This window comes from Mustela nivalis (assembly GCF_964662115.1).
Source record: "Mustela nivalis genome assembly, chromosome: 14".
Lineage (NCBI taxonomy): Eukaryota > Metazoa > Chordata > Mammalia > Carnivora > Mustelidae > Mustela > Mustela nivalis.
In genome coordinates, this window is record NC_139033.1 from 54,132,559 (window position 1) to 54,147,162 (window position 14,604).

At 49.7% G+C, this 14,604-nt stretch overlaps 1 protein-coding gene across 8 annotated transcripts in view; it reads right to left on the minus strand.

The window, feature by feature from the left end:
* Positions 1-7,591: 7,591 nt before the first annotated feature.
* KIAA1328 overlaps positions 7,592-14,604 on the minus strand; it is a gene marked incomplete at its 5' end in the record, with an annotated part of 323,665 nt that continues 316,652 nt past the window's right edge. For all 8 annotated transcript variants that reach the window (XM_082699512.1, XM_082699511.1, XM_082699518.1 and 5 more), the window contains one exon: positions 7,592-13,900. In XM_082699512.1, coding sequence (XP_082555638.1) covers positions 13,690-13,900 — 211 coding nt within the window. In that variant the 3' untranslated portion in view covers positions 7,592-13,689. The remainder of the gene's footprint in view (positions 13,901-14,604) is intronic.

The following is a 14,604-nucleotide window of genomic DNA, read 5'->3' on the forward strand; positions in this document are numbered from 1 at the left end:
CCCTGCCACACTATGAAACACCTTGTGGTGTGTCTCTGAAAATCTCCATTGCAAACCCATTCTTTTGGTTTCTGGGCCGGATTGGCCCTAGTCTCCAGATGCAACAGAAATTCCCCCTTTCCTCCCTGACAGGAGGGGACTGAGGCCACTTGTCCTGAGTTGGGGTAGGGGCATGAACCACTGTGAGGCATTACAGAAGGAGGCAGAGGAGGCAGGGACCACAGTCAAGGAAGGACAAGGGCACAACTCCAAACTTGCCACCAAGTATTTTCTCTCAGTCCTGAACCTTGCACTGTATTGGCCATTGACATGGCTGGAGAAATCGGTTTCTGGAGGGTGCCCTTAGGCTCCGGGATTGGGGAGGGGGAGGAGCGCAGAGGGAGGAGCTTCCTGGAGTGTTCCCACCTCTTGGTCAGGACACAGACTTCCAAAGCCTGAAAGCCAGGGGGAGGGGTTGAGAAGGAAAGTGTGTTGGGTGTTGAGGGGGTTCCAGAGGAGGAAGGATGGAACGGGCTTGGAGGTGAAGCGGCAGGGAGGCTGCAGGTCCTTTTGAGAGCCCAAACAGAGGCAACTCAGCCTCAAGCCTTCATCAGCCCCTGCCCTGGGACAGACCTTCTCTAGCCTGTCTGTGCCCTCCTGTGGGAGAGTGGGAGTGACTTCTGCCCTCAGATGTGTCCCCTGAAGCAAAGTCATAGAAAGCTGAAGTCAGAGCCCCAGCTCCTGGGTAGTACCTGGACCCCAGATTCCATGCTCTCTTCCCCGCTCTGTTCCCAAGTCCAAGGGCCAAGTTCTTGTTTCTCGCACTAGCCTGTGAAATGTTAGCCCTAATGCTTTAGGAAATGGGGCAGAACTTGAAGCCTTAACTGTGGAGATAATTCCACGACGAGACCCTCACGGTCCCCTAAATGAACCCCACTTCTCCTGCCCAGCAGGTTGTAAGCCCAGGTGAGAGAGCTCTCTGCCTGTTCTGGGGAGCCTGTGGGGCACTGGTCTTCTTAACAGAAGTCACTGCAAGGGGCATGACATCACATCGGGTGTTTTGCTCCCCTGTGAGGAACGGGTAGGTGATTTCTAAGGAATACCCTGGGCTTTGTAGCTCAGACTATTCAAAACCATGGCTCTGTTGGACATTCACAGCCGAAAGCCAGAGGATGGCAGCCTCCACACCACCTCCCCCTTCCATTCTCAGACCCCAGGGGCCTCACTGGCCTCCCCTCCCCACTGGGTATCCTTCTCTGCCACGGCTCTCCCAGACCTCCACTGCTGAAGCTCAGGGTTCTGTGGCCCCTGGGAACTGCCCCCCAGGGAACTGGGCCATGAAGCGGGTTGACCCATGTCCTGTTCCAGGTATGGCTGACGGGGTCCAGATGTGAATGTGCCAGTTCTAGAAAATAAACCCTTTCCTTAAAAACCACACACCCAGTGACTAATGAATGCATCGCATATTTAAGAGAGAATACAATTATTAACCTCTGGGGCAAAGTCACAGATTCTTTGACAACTATGAGGTCACTTCGCACAGGGGCTCAGAGACCGCAGCTCCTCCATCATCCCCAGGGCTCGGAATTCCTGATCTGCAGTGTTATTTAAGAAAACCCAAGACACACTTCTTATTAATTTCTGTCGATGTTTTATGGCTTAGATTACTCTGCTAGCATTCTACCTACAGTTTTTGATTTCTGCCTAGCTCCTCCATTTAAAAGACTTTTTCCTTTTTATCATAAATTTTTTTTTATTTCAAGCATGATGAAAAGTAGAGATCCTTACATTACGAACCTCCATGTACCACCTAGCTTTTCTTTTTTTCTTTGAAGATTTATTTATTTTAGAGAGAGCACACGCGCGTGCACGAGCCTGAAATGGGGAGGGGCAGTGGGAGAGGTCTTCGTGCAGACTTGCTGCTGAGCTCGGCCAAGCCAGCCGCAGGCTCAATCTCAGGACCCTGAGATCATGACATGAGCCTAAACCCAGAGTCAGGCACTTCACCAATGGAGCCCCCCAAGAACTTCCCCACCCCAACCACCTAACTTCAACTCATGAATTATTTTGAAGCAAATCCTTGATATCAAGTCATTTTACTGATAGGTATCTCAGTTTGCCCTCAACATTTTTGATGCAACGTTCTAGTCTAGAGGCTGGCTGTGGCCTGGGGGGAGGGGGCAGCTAGCTGCACCCATGCTGCTGGTGGGGGGAACTGGTGGTCTCCCTCAGCCATACACACGTGCCGGTGCTGGTGCCTGGTTAGACCCCAGGGCTCCTTCTAGCCCCTGCTCCCAGTGACTTTCAAAGGCCTCCAGCTCTCCATCCACTCTTCGTACTCACTTTTCTTTCCCATCTCCCTTTCTTACTGTGTGATGCTAATATGAAAAGAAGATGTTTAGTGAGAACGTTGAGTGAATAGCTCCCTTCTGCTTCTAGGTTTTTATAAAGATCTGACATTTATCCTGTTCTGAGCTGGATCCCATGTACCCACGCACAGGGTACAGAGAGACGCAGACGCCCCAGAGCCTCCGTGCACATGTGGGTGCTTCCAGGCCCCGTGGCCGCCTGCCTCCCAGGCTCTGCTGCTAGTGGGCTGGGCACAGTGACAGCTCCCTCTGGCATGGGGTCTGCTGGGCCAGCGTTGCAATTACACCAGGTTGAACCCAAGCGAGCACCGCCCCCCCCGACCCCACTCCACCCCCGAGCTGGGTGGTGAGCTCTGGGACCCAGCCCTGCCCAAGGTGACATATCAGCCTTGGCTGGGAAGACCATTTGTCTGTCTTGAAGATGGGATCCACCCTCAAATGAAAAGCTTGGCTACAGCTGATACCCCCCCCAACCGCCCCCCCTTTGGTAGACTCTTCATTCCTGGCACTTGGCCTTTCGACCACTATGGCTTCACTGCCAGCAAGAATGAATGAGGGAAGGAAGGACAGCACAAACTGCCGACAGCTGAGGACACGTTCCAAAGTGGAGGATTCTGAAAATGCTCTTTAAGTAATGATAGCACATTTGGAACAAGTATGTAGCTGACACTCCTTTCCCCTCAGATGAGTATTTGCAAGTATAGGATTTTTGCTTGAGAGTTCCCTCCTCTGCCCTCCGTTGGCTTTTCTAAGTTGCCCTCCCTTCCCTTGGTGAGTCCTGCCTTTGCTTTCCAGCCCTCTCCCCCGCCTGCTCAGTGTGTCTGGTCTTCGGGCCTGCACCAGCACCCCAGTCCCCTCCTATCACCCCAACTCCTCTTCCCTCATGCGATCCTAACTCCTCATCCCTTAGGGAGCTCCAAACATCCCCCTCTGGGCTTGCACCCTTTGTGGGGTTCCCACCAGGATTTGCCCAGACCAGAAGGGGGCTCCGAGACTAGTGTATCAGAGTGAAGAAAGCATTGGCTTTGACTTCTGACTGGATGCAAACTCCAGTTCTTTCAAATATCTTCTGTGTCACTTTGGAAAAGTCACCTAACCTCTCTGAGCCCCAGTCTCCTCTCTCAAAGGGGGGATAATAATACCACCACCCAAGAGTTGTCAGGAGTCCATGAGACACCGCCAAGCCCAGCTTCATCCCACCCCAAAGATTCTGAGCTAGGAATTCTCTGACGGTATAGTACAGGTGCAGCGAACACTTCAAGCTTCAGTCCCCTTCTTCCCTTTCCTTAGTTCCATCCCATTGACAATTCACATCCCAACTGAAGCAAGCTTGAACTTGACGTCGGACCACTGCAAGCCACCTTCTCACAGTCCAGTCAGCCCCGCGACACTCCCGGAGAATTCCTGTCATGCGGAGGTGCACACACCTCTGTCTCTGGGTGCTCACGCTTTTTCCCAGGGACCCCAATTAGCTGCTGCTCCCGTGCCCCTTCCTCTCTCTGCCCTTTCTCCCGAGAGCGTTCCCGGCGCCACGGTGGCTGTTACTGTCTACAGCCAATTCTCCTCTGGGGTCATGCGGCCTCAGGCTGCATATTAATTTGGTCTTTGCATTTTAAAAATGTTACTTTTTTTTTTTAAAGGTAACATATTCACATATTTCAAAATTCACAAAAGTGTGAAGAAGTCTCCGGTGAAAAGTCTTTCCACCCTTTTTGGCCAGTGTTATCAGTTTTTTCTATTACCCCATTTAAATGTGTACATGTGGGGTGCCTTGGCATAAAGAACTCAGTGGGGAGACCCAGAGCCTGGCGGTGATGGGAGCTGGCCTGTGGGAGTCCCAGGCCAGGCCTGCGGGAGCTCAGGTCCCCGCCATTTGGGTAGAGGACTCGGGGACCTTCTGCTCACGCTCTATCATTCTCTTGGAACCATGGGTGTAGCTACCACTAGGGGTGCTTGGTCTGAGCCAGATCCCATGTGGAGCGCTTAATTATAGTCTCACCTAATTGTCTGAGGTGGGTGTTTTCGTCCCTGTCTTATGAATGAGGAAATGGGCTCTGAAAGGTGCAGTCTCTTGCCCAGACGATGCAGGGTCAGGGCCCACGGTGTCTGCAGAGTGGTGGGGGCTCTTCTTCTCCCATCCCACCCCCCGGGACTGTGAACCCCCACACAGCAGCTTCCTCCGATGCGGTGTCTTGCCTCCTTCTCCCCACTTCTTCTCGTGGGTTTCTCAACGATCCAGTTCCACGTTTGGGAAATAATCTATGTGGACTCTGGTGCCAGGAAAGGTCCTTTCCTCCTCTCCGTCAGCTGGGCTGGGGCTGGGGTTCTTAGACATGAGTGAGTGACACGTACTAAGCGTGCTGCTAAGGAGTCCAGAATTCTCCCTGCCTAGTCGCCCTTGCTGGCCGTGGGGACCGAAGGGGAGCATGGAGGGAAACAGAAAAGCCCGAAGCCCCAGTTGGCTTTTATTCTTCACAAGGAGAGGAAGTTCAGTGGAAATAAATGGAATATTTATTAACAGTTTATGCAGCCACCTGGGGTTTAAAACCTTTTGAGCTTGTGTCAGCTCTGTTTTCCCCAGTACACTGAACTCTGAGAAAACTAGAAGCAAATTCTTAGGATCAATGCAAACTGGTTCTCCATCACTCAAAAATCAAGGGGAAAATGTAACCATTTCTGAGAGCGCCATACTCCACTAATTGAGGTAGGAGGATTCCTCTCGTCTCCAGAGTCTCCACGTGGATCCTCTTTGCCATTTGCCCTCCCTCCTTACCTCTTCCTGGGGCCCAACACCAGGACTGTGGGCACCAGGGTGGCAGGGAATCCATGGACGCAGGTGCTGCCAACTTTGTGACCCTTCCATTTCCTCTTCCTCCTGGGGTCCAAAGAAGGCCTTCAGAGGCCAGGCAGTTGTGTTTCGTATTCACTCTGCACGGGCGGGGCAGGGATGCCACGGGAACCAACACGAGGGCCACCAGGTGGACGCATTCTACCTTCTGTGCTACTCGCCAGTGCCGCTGAGGGTCTCAGGTCCTGCTGCTGGGCCTTCTCCTTGGGTGAGACTTGGGCCTCCATTCATCCTACTCTTTAAAGAAAGTCATCTTGGAATGGGGAGTGCGTCTTTTCCCCAAGTCCTAGCACTGTGCTAAGGATTCAGGGAGACATAAAGGTCACAGCCACATTCTAGGACAATGCCAAGTGTGTTACGGGTATTCTCTAACCCTGGAAGTTATCTGCAGAGTGCCTTCACCTTCCTTTACCGACCAACAATCAGAGGCTTGGGAAAGGTAAGTACCTTGCCCCAAGTCACACTGCAACGTAGCAATGGAGCCCAGATTCCAAATCAGCGGCTCTCCTTCTGCCCTAGGAGGCTCCTTGACAAGCCGAGACAGCTGCGGGACAGCGTGGTCCAGGGGCCCAGGGAGCCCCGAGGAGGGGAGGCTGGTAGCCCGGCCTAGAGGGAGACACTGGGGCTGAGTGTTAGAAGGTGAGCAAGGGTTCCATACACCCCAAAGGTGGGGGCCGTGGAGGGGGAAAGGACCCCAGCCTTCGGAAGAACGGCCAAGGTGTCTAGGTAGGTGGGGAATATGCTGGGAAACACCGGGCCTTGTTTCAGAACAGCCCACTTACTGCTGACCCACATGCTGTCCTGCCTACTTCACCGACCCCACCCCAGTCATCTTCCCAACAATGCTGGGCCCCGTGGTTCTGAGCAGGGTGCTCAAAGTCACACAGTAGGGCAGAGCTGGGGTGTGAGCCCAGGTCCCCTGCTGGCAGAGTCTGTGCTTGTCATCACTCTGTTACTTTTAAAGAGATCACCTCATCAAGGCCCTGGCACGACCACTCTTCACTGACTGTATTCCCAAGCCTCACACTAAGACAACACAACCGAACCACAGGACGGAAGATCATCCTGGAAAGGCTTAGACCCCTGCCCCTGCCAGTTTTCTCCTTTGCAAAGAGAGCAGGTGCCTGGCTCTCAAGGATTTGGCCCAGCGCTCTGCTAAGTACTGGGAAGGGCCACGGAGAAGAGAGAGGGCAGAGGAGGGAGACCACGAATGCCCTCAGGCTAGCTCTTGAGACAAGAGCCACCTGAGTGAGAGATGCAGCCTTGTGTTCCCACCACTTGATTCTGCTCTCAAGTCTGGGTGGAAGTTGAAGCGAATCTTGACACTTGCTGTCTTGCCTGAGTGCTGGGCAAACTTAGGAGAACTCTGGCTTCAAGGGATCCCCCTGAATCAAGAACTACTTGAGTGTATTTTGTGCTGGTAAAAGGTAGGGCCTCCACAATGTTTGCTGAGTGAATGAGAAGAGGGGTGGCACAGGGCATGCCTCCCATGGGCCCCCTACCCAGCACACTCTCAGCAAGGCCCCTCGGCCACCTCTTGCCCCAGGTCTCCATGAGGAGTAGAAGAAAGCCTGGTGGTCCCGGTCTCCTCATTACCTGGGGAGCTGGTGGCATACTAAGCTTTTGGGAAAACGTCTCACTGGGGGCCCTCAAAGATAGCTTAAGGACACAGATTCTCCTGTTATTCCAGATTTCGACCACTCACATTCTCTTGGTTCAAGGTTCAAGGTCCTACCTGCCTTTGCCCAGCCAAAATGTCCCATCTTTGGGGAAGATTCTGTGACTGGCCGGTAGGAGCTGTAGGTGCAGCTCGACATAGCTCCTGGGAGCTGCTGGGGGTCAGGAACGAAGTCACTGGACTTTGCCTAGGGCAGAGTGGGTGATCAAAAAGTGCGTCCGCGTTTACTGAAGACTGCGTCCTGAACTTTTAGAATCTGATGAAAGCTAGGAATCCTCTGGTCTGGTGAGTGTCCAGGTGAGGAGTGAGGAGGGAGATGGATGATGAGAGGGCGGCTCTCTACCCAGACTGATGGTTTTGGAAGACCAGGGGACTTTTCCTTTTTGCAACAGCCCACTCCAACACTCCCCCTCCCACCGTGGGGGACAGAAGTACCTGGGCCCCTCACCCAATTCCCTGCTCTTTTCCGAAGCTCAGCTGGGAGATGTGGGGGTTGCCCCCTTCGCCAGGCCCCCCTCTGCGGTGGGTAACTGCTCCCGAGACCCTTCTGACACTCCTTGCTACTTGACATTTTCCCCAACACAGTAAATCTCCTTCGATCCCACTCTCCAAGTTGATATAGTAAGTTGTGTCATTTTGAGAAGAAATACATAATGGTATATTAGAGGAATCATGGATCTCCTCATTCATGCTTAGAAAAAATTTATTACAATGTAAGAAAGTCTGAATAGCATGAATTTATTATAATGATTTAACACTTCTGCACTTGAGTTAAAAATGCCTCTCCATAAATAACTGTCCCTGGAAAACATAGCAAATTTACACAGTTTACCGTTTCCCAATGTTATATAAATCCAACAAGCTTAAATCACCTCCAGCTGGGAGAAGGCTGAAAACCAGAGCTGTGGAGTTCATAGGGTCTCCGGTGGAAGCGGCAAGAAGCAGGACAGCTGAGCTTCCCTTCCTCCGGCTCCTCATCTCAGCAGTGGGGAACAGAAGGACCAAGAGCAGGGAACAGCACGGGGTGTAACTGCAGCACAGGTGAGGGACCCTGGACCTTGGACATCCTGGTCAGGGGGTCAGGGCATTGTCTGTGCGGTGGTGCGAGGAAGGGACCAGCCCAGCTGCCCACCCCGTCTGGGCCCTGGCCTTCCGGCCAAGCACCTCTTCTCTCACAAACCCCAATGATGCTCTTTACTCCTGGGTCTTCTGGTCCCTCCACATCCCATGGACCCCTCTCTGGCTCTCCCGGACCTAGGCGTCCTTGCATGGACAGTTTTGTCTTACCATTCTGTCTTTCCTCTGGGCTAGATCAGCATCCCAGGAGCCAACTTGTAAGGTAGGAATGACCACCCCCTTTACACAAATAATTTTATAAATTATTCTATGTGAGGCTTAGAGAGTATAATTTGTAAAGCTTAGCTTTATAATACAGTTTGAATTTATAAAGTATAACCTGTCTAAATGTGTGCAACTCACAGTGGTAAGGCCGAGTTGTTTCTAAGGTCAGTATTTGTCACCTTTGGACACTTCCCATTCTAACAGGGGGACAAACAATACAGCCCAGTTTGAGGTGGGATAGGACAGAAGGCTTTGGGAGCATAATTGGAGTCAGGAGAAAAGAATCTGTAAGGGTGCCTGGGAAAATCAGGAAAATGTGGAAGTAGTGACATCTGAGCTAGGTCCAGAAAGATTCATCCATGATAGAGAGATGCGGACAAGTCACACAGATAGGAAAGAGCAGTATGTCTTTGGGAAGTGGCCAACAGCTGTAAGTTGCACAGGTGAACAGAGCAGAGAAAGGAGGGCGATGAGGTGGGAAAAGGGACACGGGGTCAGATGCTGAGTCCTGCTATGTCACTCTAAAGGGCATGCTCCTTGCCCTGTGGAGTCCTTTGGATTTTTAAGCAAGAAAGTTACAAATCTTAGGGTTCTGGAAAGAAAATGCGAATCAGTGTGGGAATGAGGAGGGAACAATGGAGGTGTTCCCAAGCCCCTTAGTACAGTCTTTACTTTCTCCGTGAGAGAGGGGCAAGCAGCCTGGCATAGTCCAGAGTAGTGGACTTTGGCAGCACAGATCTGTTTAATGGCTTCCTTCCTTCCTGCTCTCCTTCTTTTTCACCGATGCACTTACCTGTCCATCTAACTGATAACGATGAGAGCCTACAGTGTGTCAGGAACCGTGCTAAGTTCTTGGGAGTTGAGTGACGGCTAAGACCAACATCTTATTCTGGCCACCATGGGCCTGCTGTCTAAGGATAAACAGGCATTTCTAGCCCAGTAAGTGTCATGATGAAGGAGGTCACAAGGTCAGGAGGATATCACAGTGCCTTCAGGAACTATGGCAGTTCACAGTGGTTGAGCACAGAAGTCAACAGAAACAGTGGGGAAATGAAGGGGCTGGAGGTCTACAGTGGGCCAAACCATGAAGATCCTCATGCATTACGCTCGTAACGCCAAGCTCCTCCTTAAGCACAGTAAGAAACTAAGTACTATCCAACACTTTTAAGCCAGGGTACGACCTGGCAAGATGACCCTGGTAGCTTCCTGGAGAATTGTAACAAGTATCCTTATGAATGCTTATTTATCTGTGCTGAGCACTTACTTATCTGTGCTCAGTTCACTGCATTCCACAACCACCCCTGGAGGAAGGTTCTGCTATGGTCCTCATTAAAAGATAAGAGTGAGGCAAAGGGTAAAGTCAAACTTGTTCAAGGATGAATCCGGCCATCCAGCAGGAAGACCAATGCAGAGACTGTTGTGCTAGAGAAGCACCAGCAGAAATAGAGCGAAGGGGTGGGTTGAGAAACGGGAGGTGGACTTGATACTACTTGGGAGTTTGACTAGGAGGAGTGGGGGGAGGGAATAATGATCCTCTCCCCTCAGATTCCGAGCTGGACTTCTATTCTTTACCAGCTGATGACCTTAGTTAGGTTTTGTTATGCCTCATTTTCATTACTGGTGCATAAGATAACCTTGAAAACTTAGGTGTCCATAGATGTATCCCTGTCTTCATTCCATGAAGGACTTGAGGTGGCTGATGCTGATAAGAAACACATATCCAAATAATCTCTTTAAAGTATGATTCTTGGGGTGCCTGGGTGGCTTGGTTGGTTAGGGTCTGCCTTTGGCTCAGGTCATGTTCCCAGCATCCTGGGATCAAGCCCCGTGTGGGGCTCCCTGCTTAGCAGGGAGTCTGCTCCTGCCTCTCCCTCTGCCTCCCCCTTCATACTCTCTCTCTTCCATGTAAATGGATTAACTTCTTCTTCTTTTTTTTTTTTTAAAGTATGGCTCTCCTTAGCATTGAATAAGATGGCGCACAGCTTGGAGCTGGTTAAGTGATGACTGTGTTCTCACCACCTCTGTTCCCCAGGTTGACGGGGGAAACAAGGACAGAAGGTCTCAGGCTGTTGACTGAATTTACCAGTATGATTTCAAAACTGGGCATTTCAGGCACACAAGCCCTTGCCTAATATCTCTTAGCACCTAAAGCCCACTGAAGGGACCATTTTTCCTGTCTCACAAGTGCACGCAGATCGAAACTTCCATTCCAGCAACCACAGAACTAGAGGAGGCTTGGTGTCCATGTCATGTGAGTGAGGCAGAGTCAGCCAGGAAAACCTGGTTGGCAAACCAGGCAGATCGTTTTCTTTCTGTTAACCCAAGCTCCTGCTGTTTTAACACATACTGAAGAGAATAACATGTTGATAACCTGGAGCTCTGCTCTTGCTTTCAGGCTCTGCCCCATGGATCTGATGAAGGGTGTTGGACAATTTGATATCAAAACCAGGTGGGGAAAATATCCATGGAGATAATTTATTAACTTAAAATCTCATATTTATATAAACAGTTACCCACATTAAAAATGATACTCTCCAAGGTGAGGATAAGGCATGCACTGAGAGGGGTCTACCATAGCCTCCATCCACCTCACTAATGACCATGGACTTCCTCCAGCTTCTCTCCTTTCCACCGGTCCCTTCTCAGAGTCTCTGGCCATGGTGCTGGGAGCAGGGCCAAGTGAAAACAGTGGCTCTGAGGGAGGAGAGACTACCTCCTTTCCCCAAGACATTTGGGGTTTTCTAGTTAAGTCTTCACCATGCAGGTCCAGTCTGGATGACACAAGTGTACCTATGGGAAGGATGACTGTCAGCAAAGCTTTTCCTTGATTGACCTTAAGTTTCCTAAATCAAGCACTTTGGGCCCCTGTAGGAGCTTCAACGGACCTACTTTGGCCTGTCCCATTTTGCAAATATTGACAGGTTTTTCTCTCACAGAGTGGTGGGCAGCAGGGTGGGCAGTGTGGCAGCATTATCTGCAGCACCCCTAATATGTGTCTAGTCTTGCTCTGAGGAAGCAGCAGAGGCAACCAGTCATTGTTGCGAGCACTTTACCAGGAAGAAAGGCTGACTACTCTGTGTCATACCCTCTCTCTGTAGGATATCTGCAATTAGGTCAAGCTTCTGGGCTCCACAACAGCCTCAAGGCTCTACAACCACCTTTTCATATATATAGGTATCTCAAAGTCAGACAAATGAAGATGTTAACATACGCCATTCAGTTCATAAGGAAGACATTGGATTTGACACAAATTCACATCCTATTGCCCTGACACACAAGAAATGCCTATAGGATAGAGAAAGGCAACTGGTGTGGGGACGGAGCATATGAAAAATATGTTTGACACTCTGCTGAAAATCCATCTTTGCTCTTCCAAACTGCTCATGCAGGGGGAGAAGCAATTAAACTCCAATCTGTGGCATGTGACCACCACCGCCCCCTGCCAAATTCCCTTAGTTTATGTCTCATTTAGCATTCTTCTAAAGGCAAACAAGCTTCTTAAAGAAAGCATAATCCTTTTCTTAGTCCTTCTGGCACCCTCTTATTCTAGAGATCTGTAAAGACACTGGCAACAAATGCGGTGTGTGCTTATGGCTGATCCAAGGGAACTGGATGTACTTAAGGTGCTCTTGACATATGGGGCAAGTAAAAGATAGTTCTAGAAACCTAAATTTGAGAAAATGGCTGAGGGCTCTCAGTTTTTTCTCCCCAGTTTGCCACACCAAAGTAAACACAATTTTCCAAATGCTTTCTGGATGGGATGAAATTGACTCAGTTCCTGTCAAGGGGTGAACTTTAAAAGGATACTTTAATCTGCAGTGTTTTTTCAACTTTTCAACTGGATGCCTAAAACTAGTCAATCCTGACCTCAGATGAAGGATTGGTGTTGGTAGATCCCATTCTTCTCTTCAAAGAGCAAAAAGACCCAAGTGGAGGAAGGCGGAGTAGAGGGGGTAACACATCAGGCAGAAGAGACATGAGATTTCAATCCATCCACATAAAGAATCTGTTTAACAAGGTTTTTGTAGGCTGAGATAATCTAGTTTTGATAAAGACTTTAGGGAAGCCCTGTAGGCTCACTAAATGCAGTTTACCCTGGGTGGTCTGACCTTGGCTACCAATGCTGACTGACAGACTCTTGGTCCAACTTCAAGCCTGGGGTTGGGTGAAATGGAGAGAGAAACAGAACAGATCAAATAAGGTCACCAAGTAGACACATCTGGGGACACACCTTCCTTGCTTCCAGTGACTGGAAGTCATCAACTCAGGGGCTCTACCAGGTTCATCATGCTGCCTAGGGGCATGAGAACCCACTGGAGCCCACTGTAAGCTGAAGGACCCATCTTAAGAGCTCTGCCAAATAGAAGAAGAGAGAGAATGAGGTTGCAAGTGTACTTTTTCGACAGGTCTTTTCTGGGTCAAAGGGAGGAGTGGAAAAGATAGGGAGATTCTGCTTGGGAGTGGAGGAGAAGAATGCGGCAAGTAGAGATGTTTCTTTGGAGTCACGGGACAATAGCCTGAGCAGAGCACATCAAAGGCGCGATCAAGCTAGGGCCTTTGATCCTCATGAGGTAAGAGGGAGAACCAGGGAAGGCCTCTCAGCCTGTGGCAGCTGATGCTCCTCTCTCCAGTGGCATCTTCCCTGGAGACAGCCATGGGCAGCTCACAAATACAGACATTTAGGTCAGTAAAAAAGTACTGAGCTATTGCTTTTATTTATCCTGGGAAATGGGTGGATGGCAGGAAAAGCATGTCAGGCCTGTGTCTCCATTTTATTTCCCGAGGGCAGTCACTCTATGTTGTGACTTAATGCTGGTTTCCAAGGATTGGTTGGGGCCCTCCCTCTAGCCCACTGTGCCCTTTGGTTACGGCTGATGATTACTGGAACTGACTCGCAATTGGTTGTGGGTGTTGCTTGCGATGGTAGGGACACCAACTCCAACTTCGGAATTAAATGACTACACGTATACAGAGGTAGGCAATGAGGGAACAGAGGTAAAGGTGAGGTGGAGAAGTAAAGGGAGTGTCTTTCTGAAACTGCTTATGTTGCAAAGGGGCTACTTTTAAATCAGAGGGATTTTTCTGTGAAAAGGTCTTCCTTGTACACGAAAGAGAACCAACCTTTTCCCACTAAGTATTGAGAAGGAAACACTCTGGAAATGAGGCTGAATATGTTAAGTCCTTTGCATGTAGAAAGGGTCCTATGTTAATTTTCTGATCTCTGCTTGGCACAGAAAAGATACTGCCCTCCCCCACTCTGCCCTTAATGTGTCACCTACTGAGGGGTCTGATCAAAACCACTCTGGGTTTGTAACATGATTTCTATGTTCAACACATAACAGGATGTTAGTGAGAGAGGCCCCTGTGAAAGGAGAGACGCGGTTAGTTTGCGATCAAATAATTTAAAATCCTAAATCAGGATATAAAGAAGCCCACACATTTCAGATGGAAATTTTGTAGCGTGTGTTTCAACGTCAAATGAAAAAGATATCTTCCAGAATTTGATTCTCCTCCAGGTCTTCGGGGGTCCTGCCTGTCCCCATCTTGTTCCAGGTTGATTTTCGAGGACTGAGTCGGCGATTACTGTGAATCCAGGCCCCAGCTTCTCTGGAGGAATGGGGTTGAGGTTTGGGAGCAGATTTTGGACTCAGAGATTGAACCAAATCCAGCAGAGAGGTCTCATACCTGCAACACACACAACCCACACAGAAAATGATCAGACCAGTGGAACATTAGAATCCAAGAAGCCTACAGAGATGCGCTGCCGGGAGCAAGAATCCAATCACTGATCACATCACATGTGAGAGGGTCTACAGGAGGAACTTCAGGAAGAGTAAATAGCAGATGGCCCCCACTGCCTGCCTGTAAGCTGCCTGTTCTCTTCTGCTGATCACCAACATTCTTTTCTCAACTATGAAGAGAGACTGTGGAGTAGGCAAAGGAATGGTGATAACAGTAACAACGGCAGGAGTAGCATTTACTGTAGGCTTATTAAGTGTTAGGCACGATTCTTAATGCTTGACATGTATTCAACCTTCCCTCTGAACAACCCTATGAAGCAGATACTTTACTAAGTCTGATCTCTAGTATGTACACGAGGAAACCAAGGCTCAGGGAAGGAATTCATCCAATATGAAGCCAATATATGGCACATCCAGGATTTGGACCCAGGTAGTTTGTTTCCAGTGCTCTCATTCAGGACATTAAAGCTTCCTGGTTCAAATCTCTGCTCTACCATTTGCAGGCTGTGTGATCCTGGGAAAGTTCTTCAACCTCTCAGTTCAGATTCTCATTCATAAGGGGCTAAGAGAACTCCTGTTAGGATTAAATGAATAGGTTGGTATATATTAACACATTAAATACTCAATAAATGTTAGTTCCATCCTGCT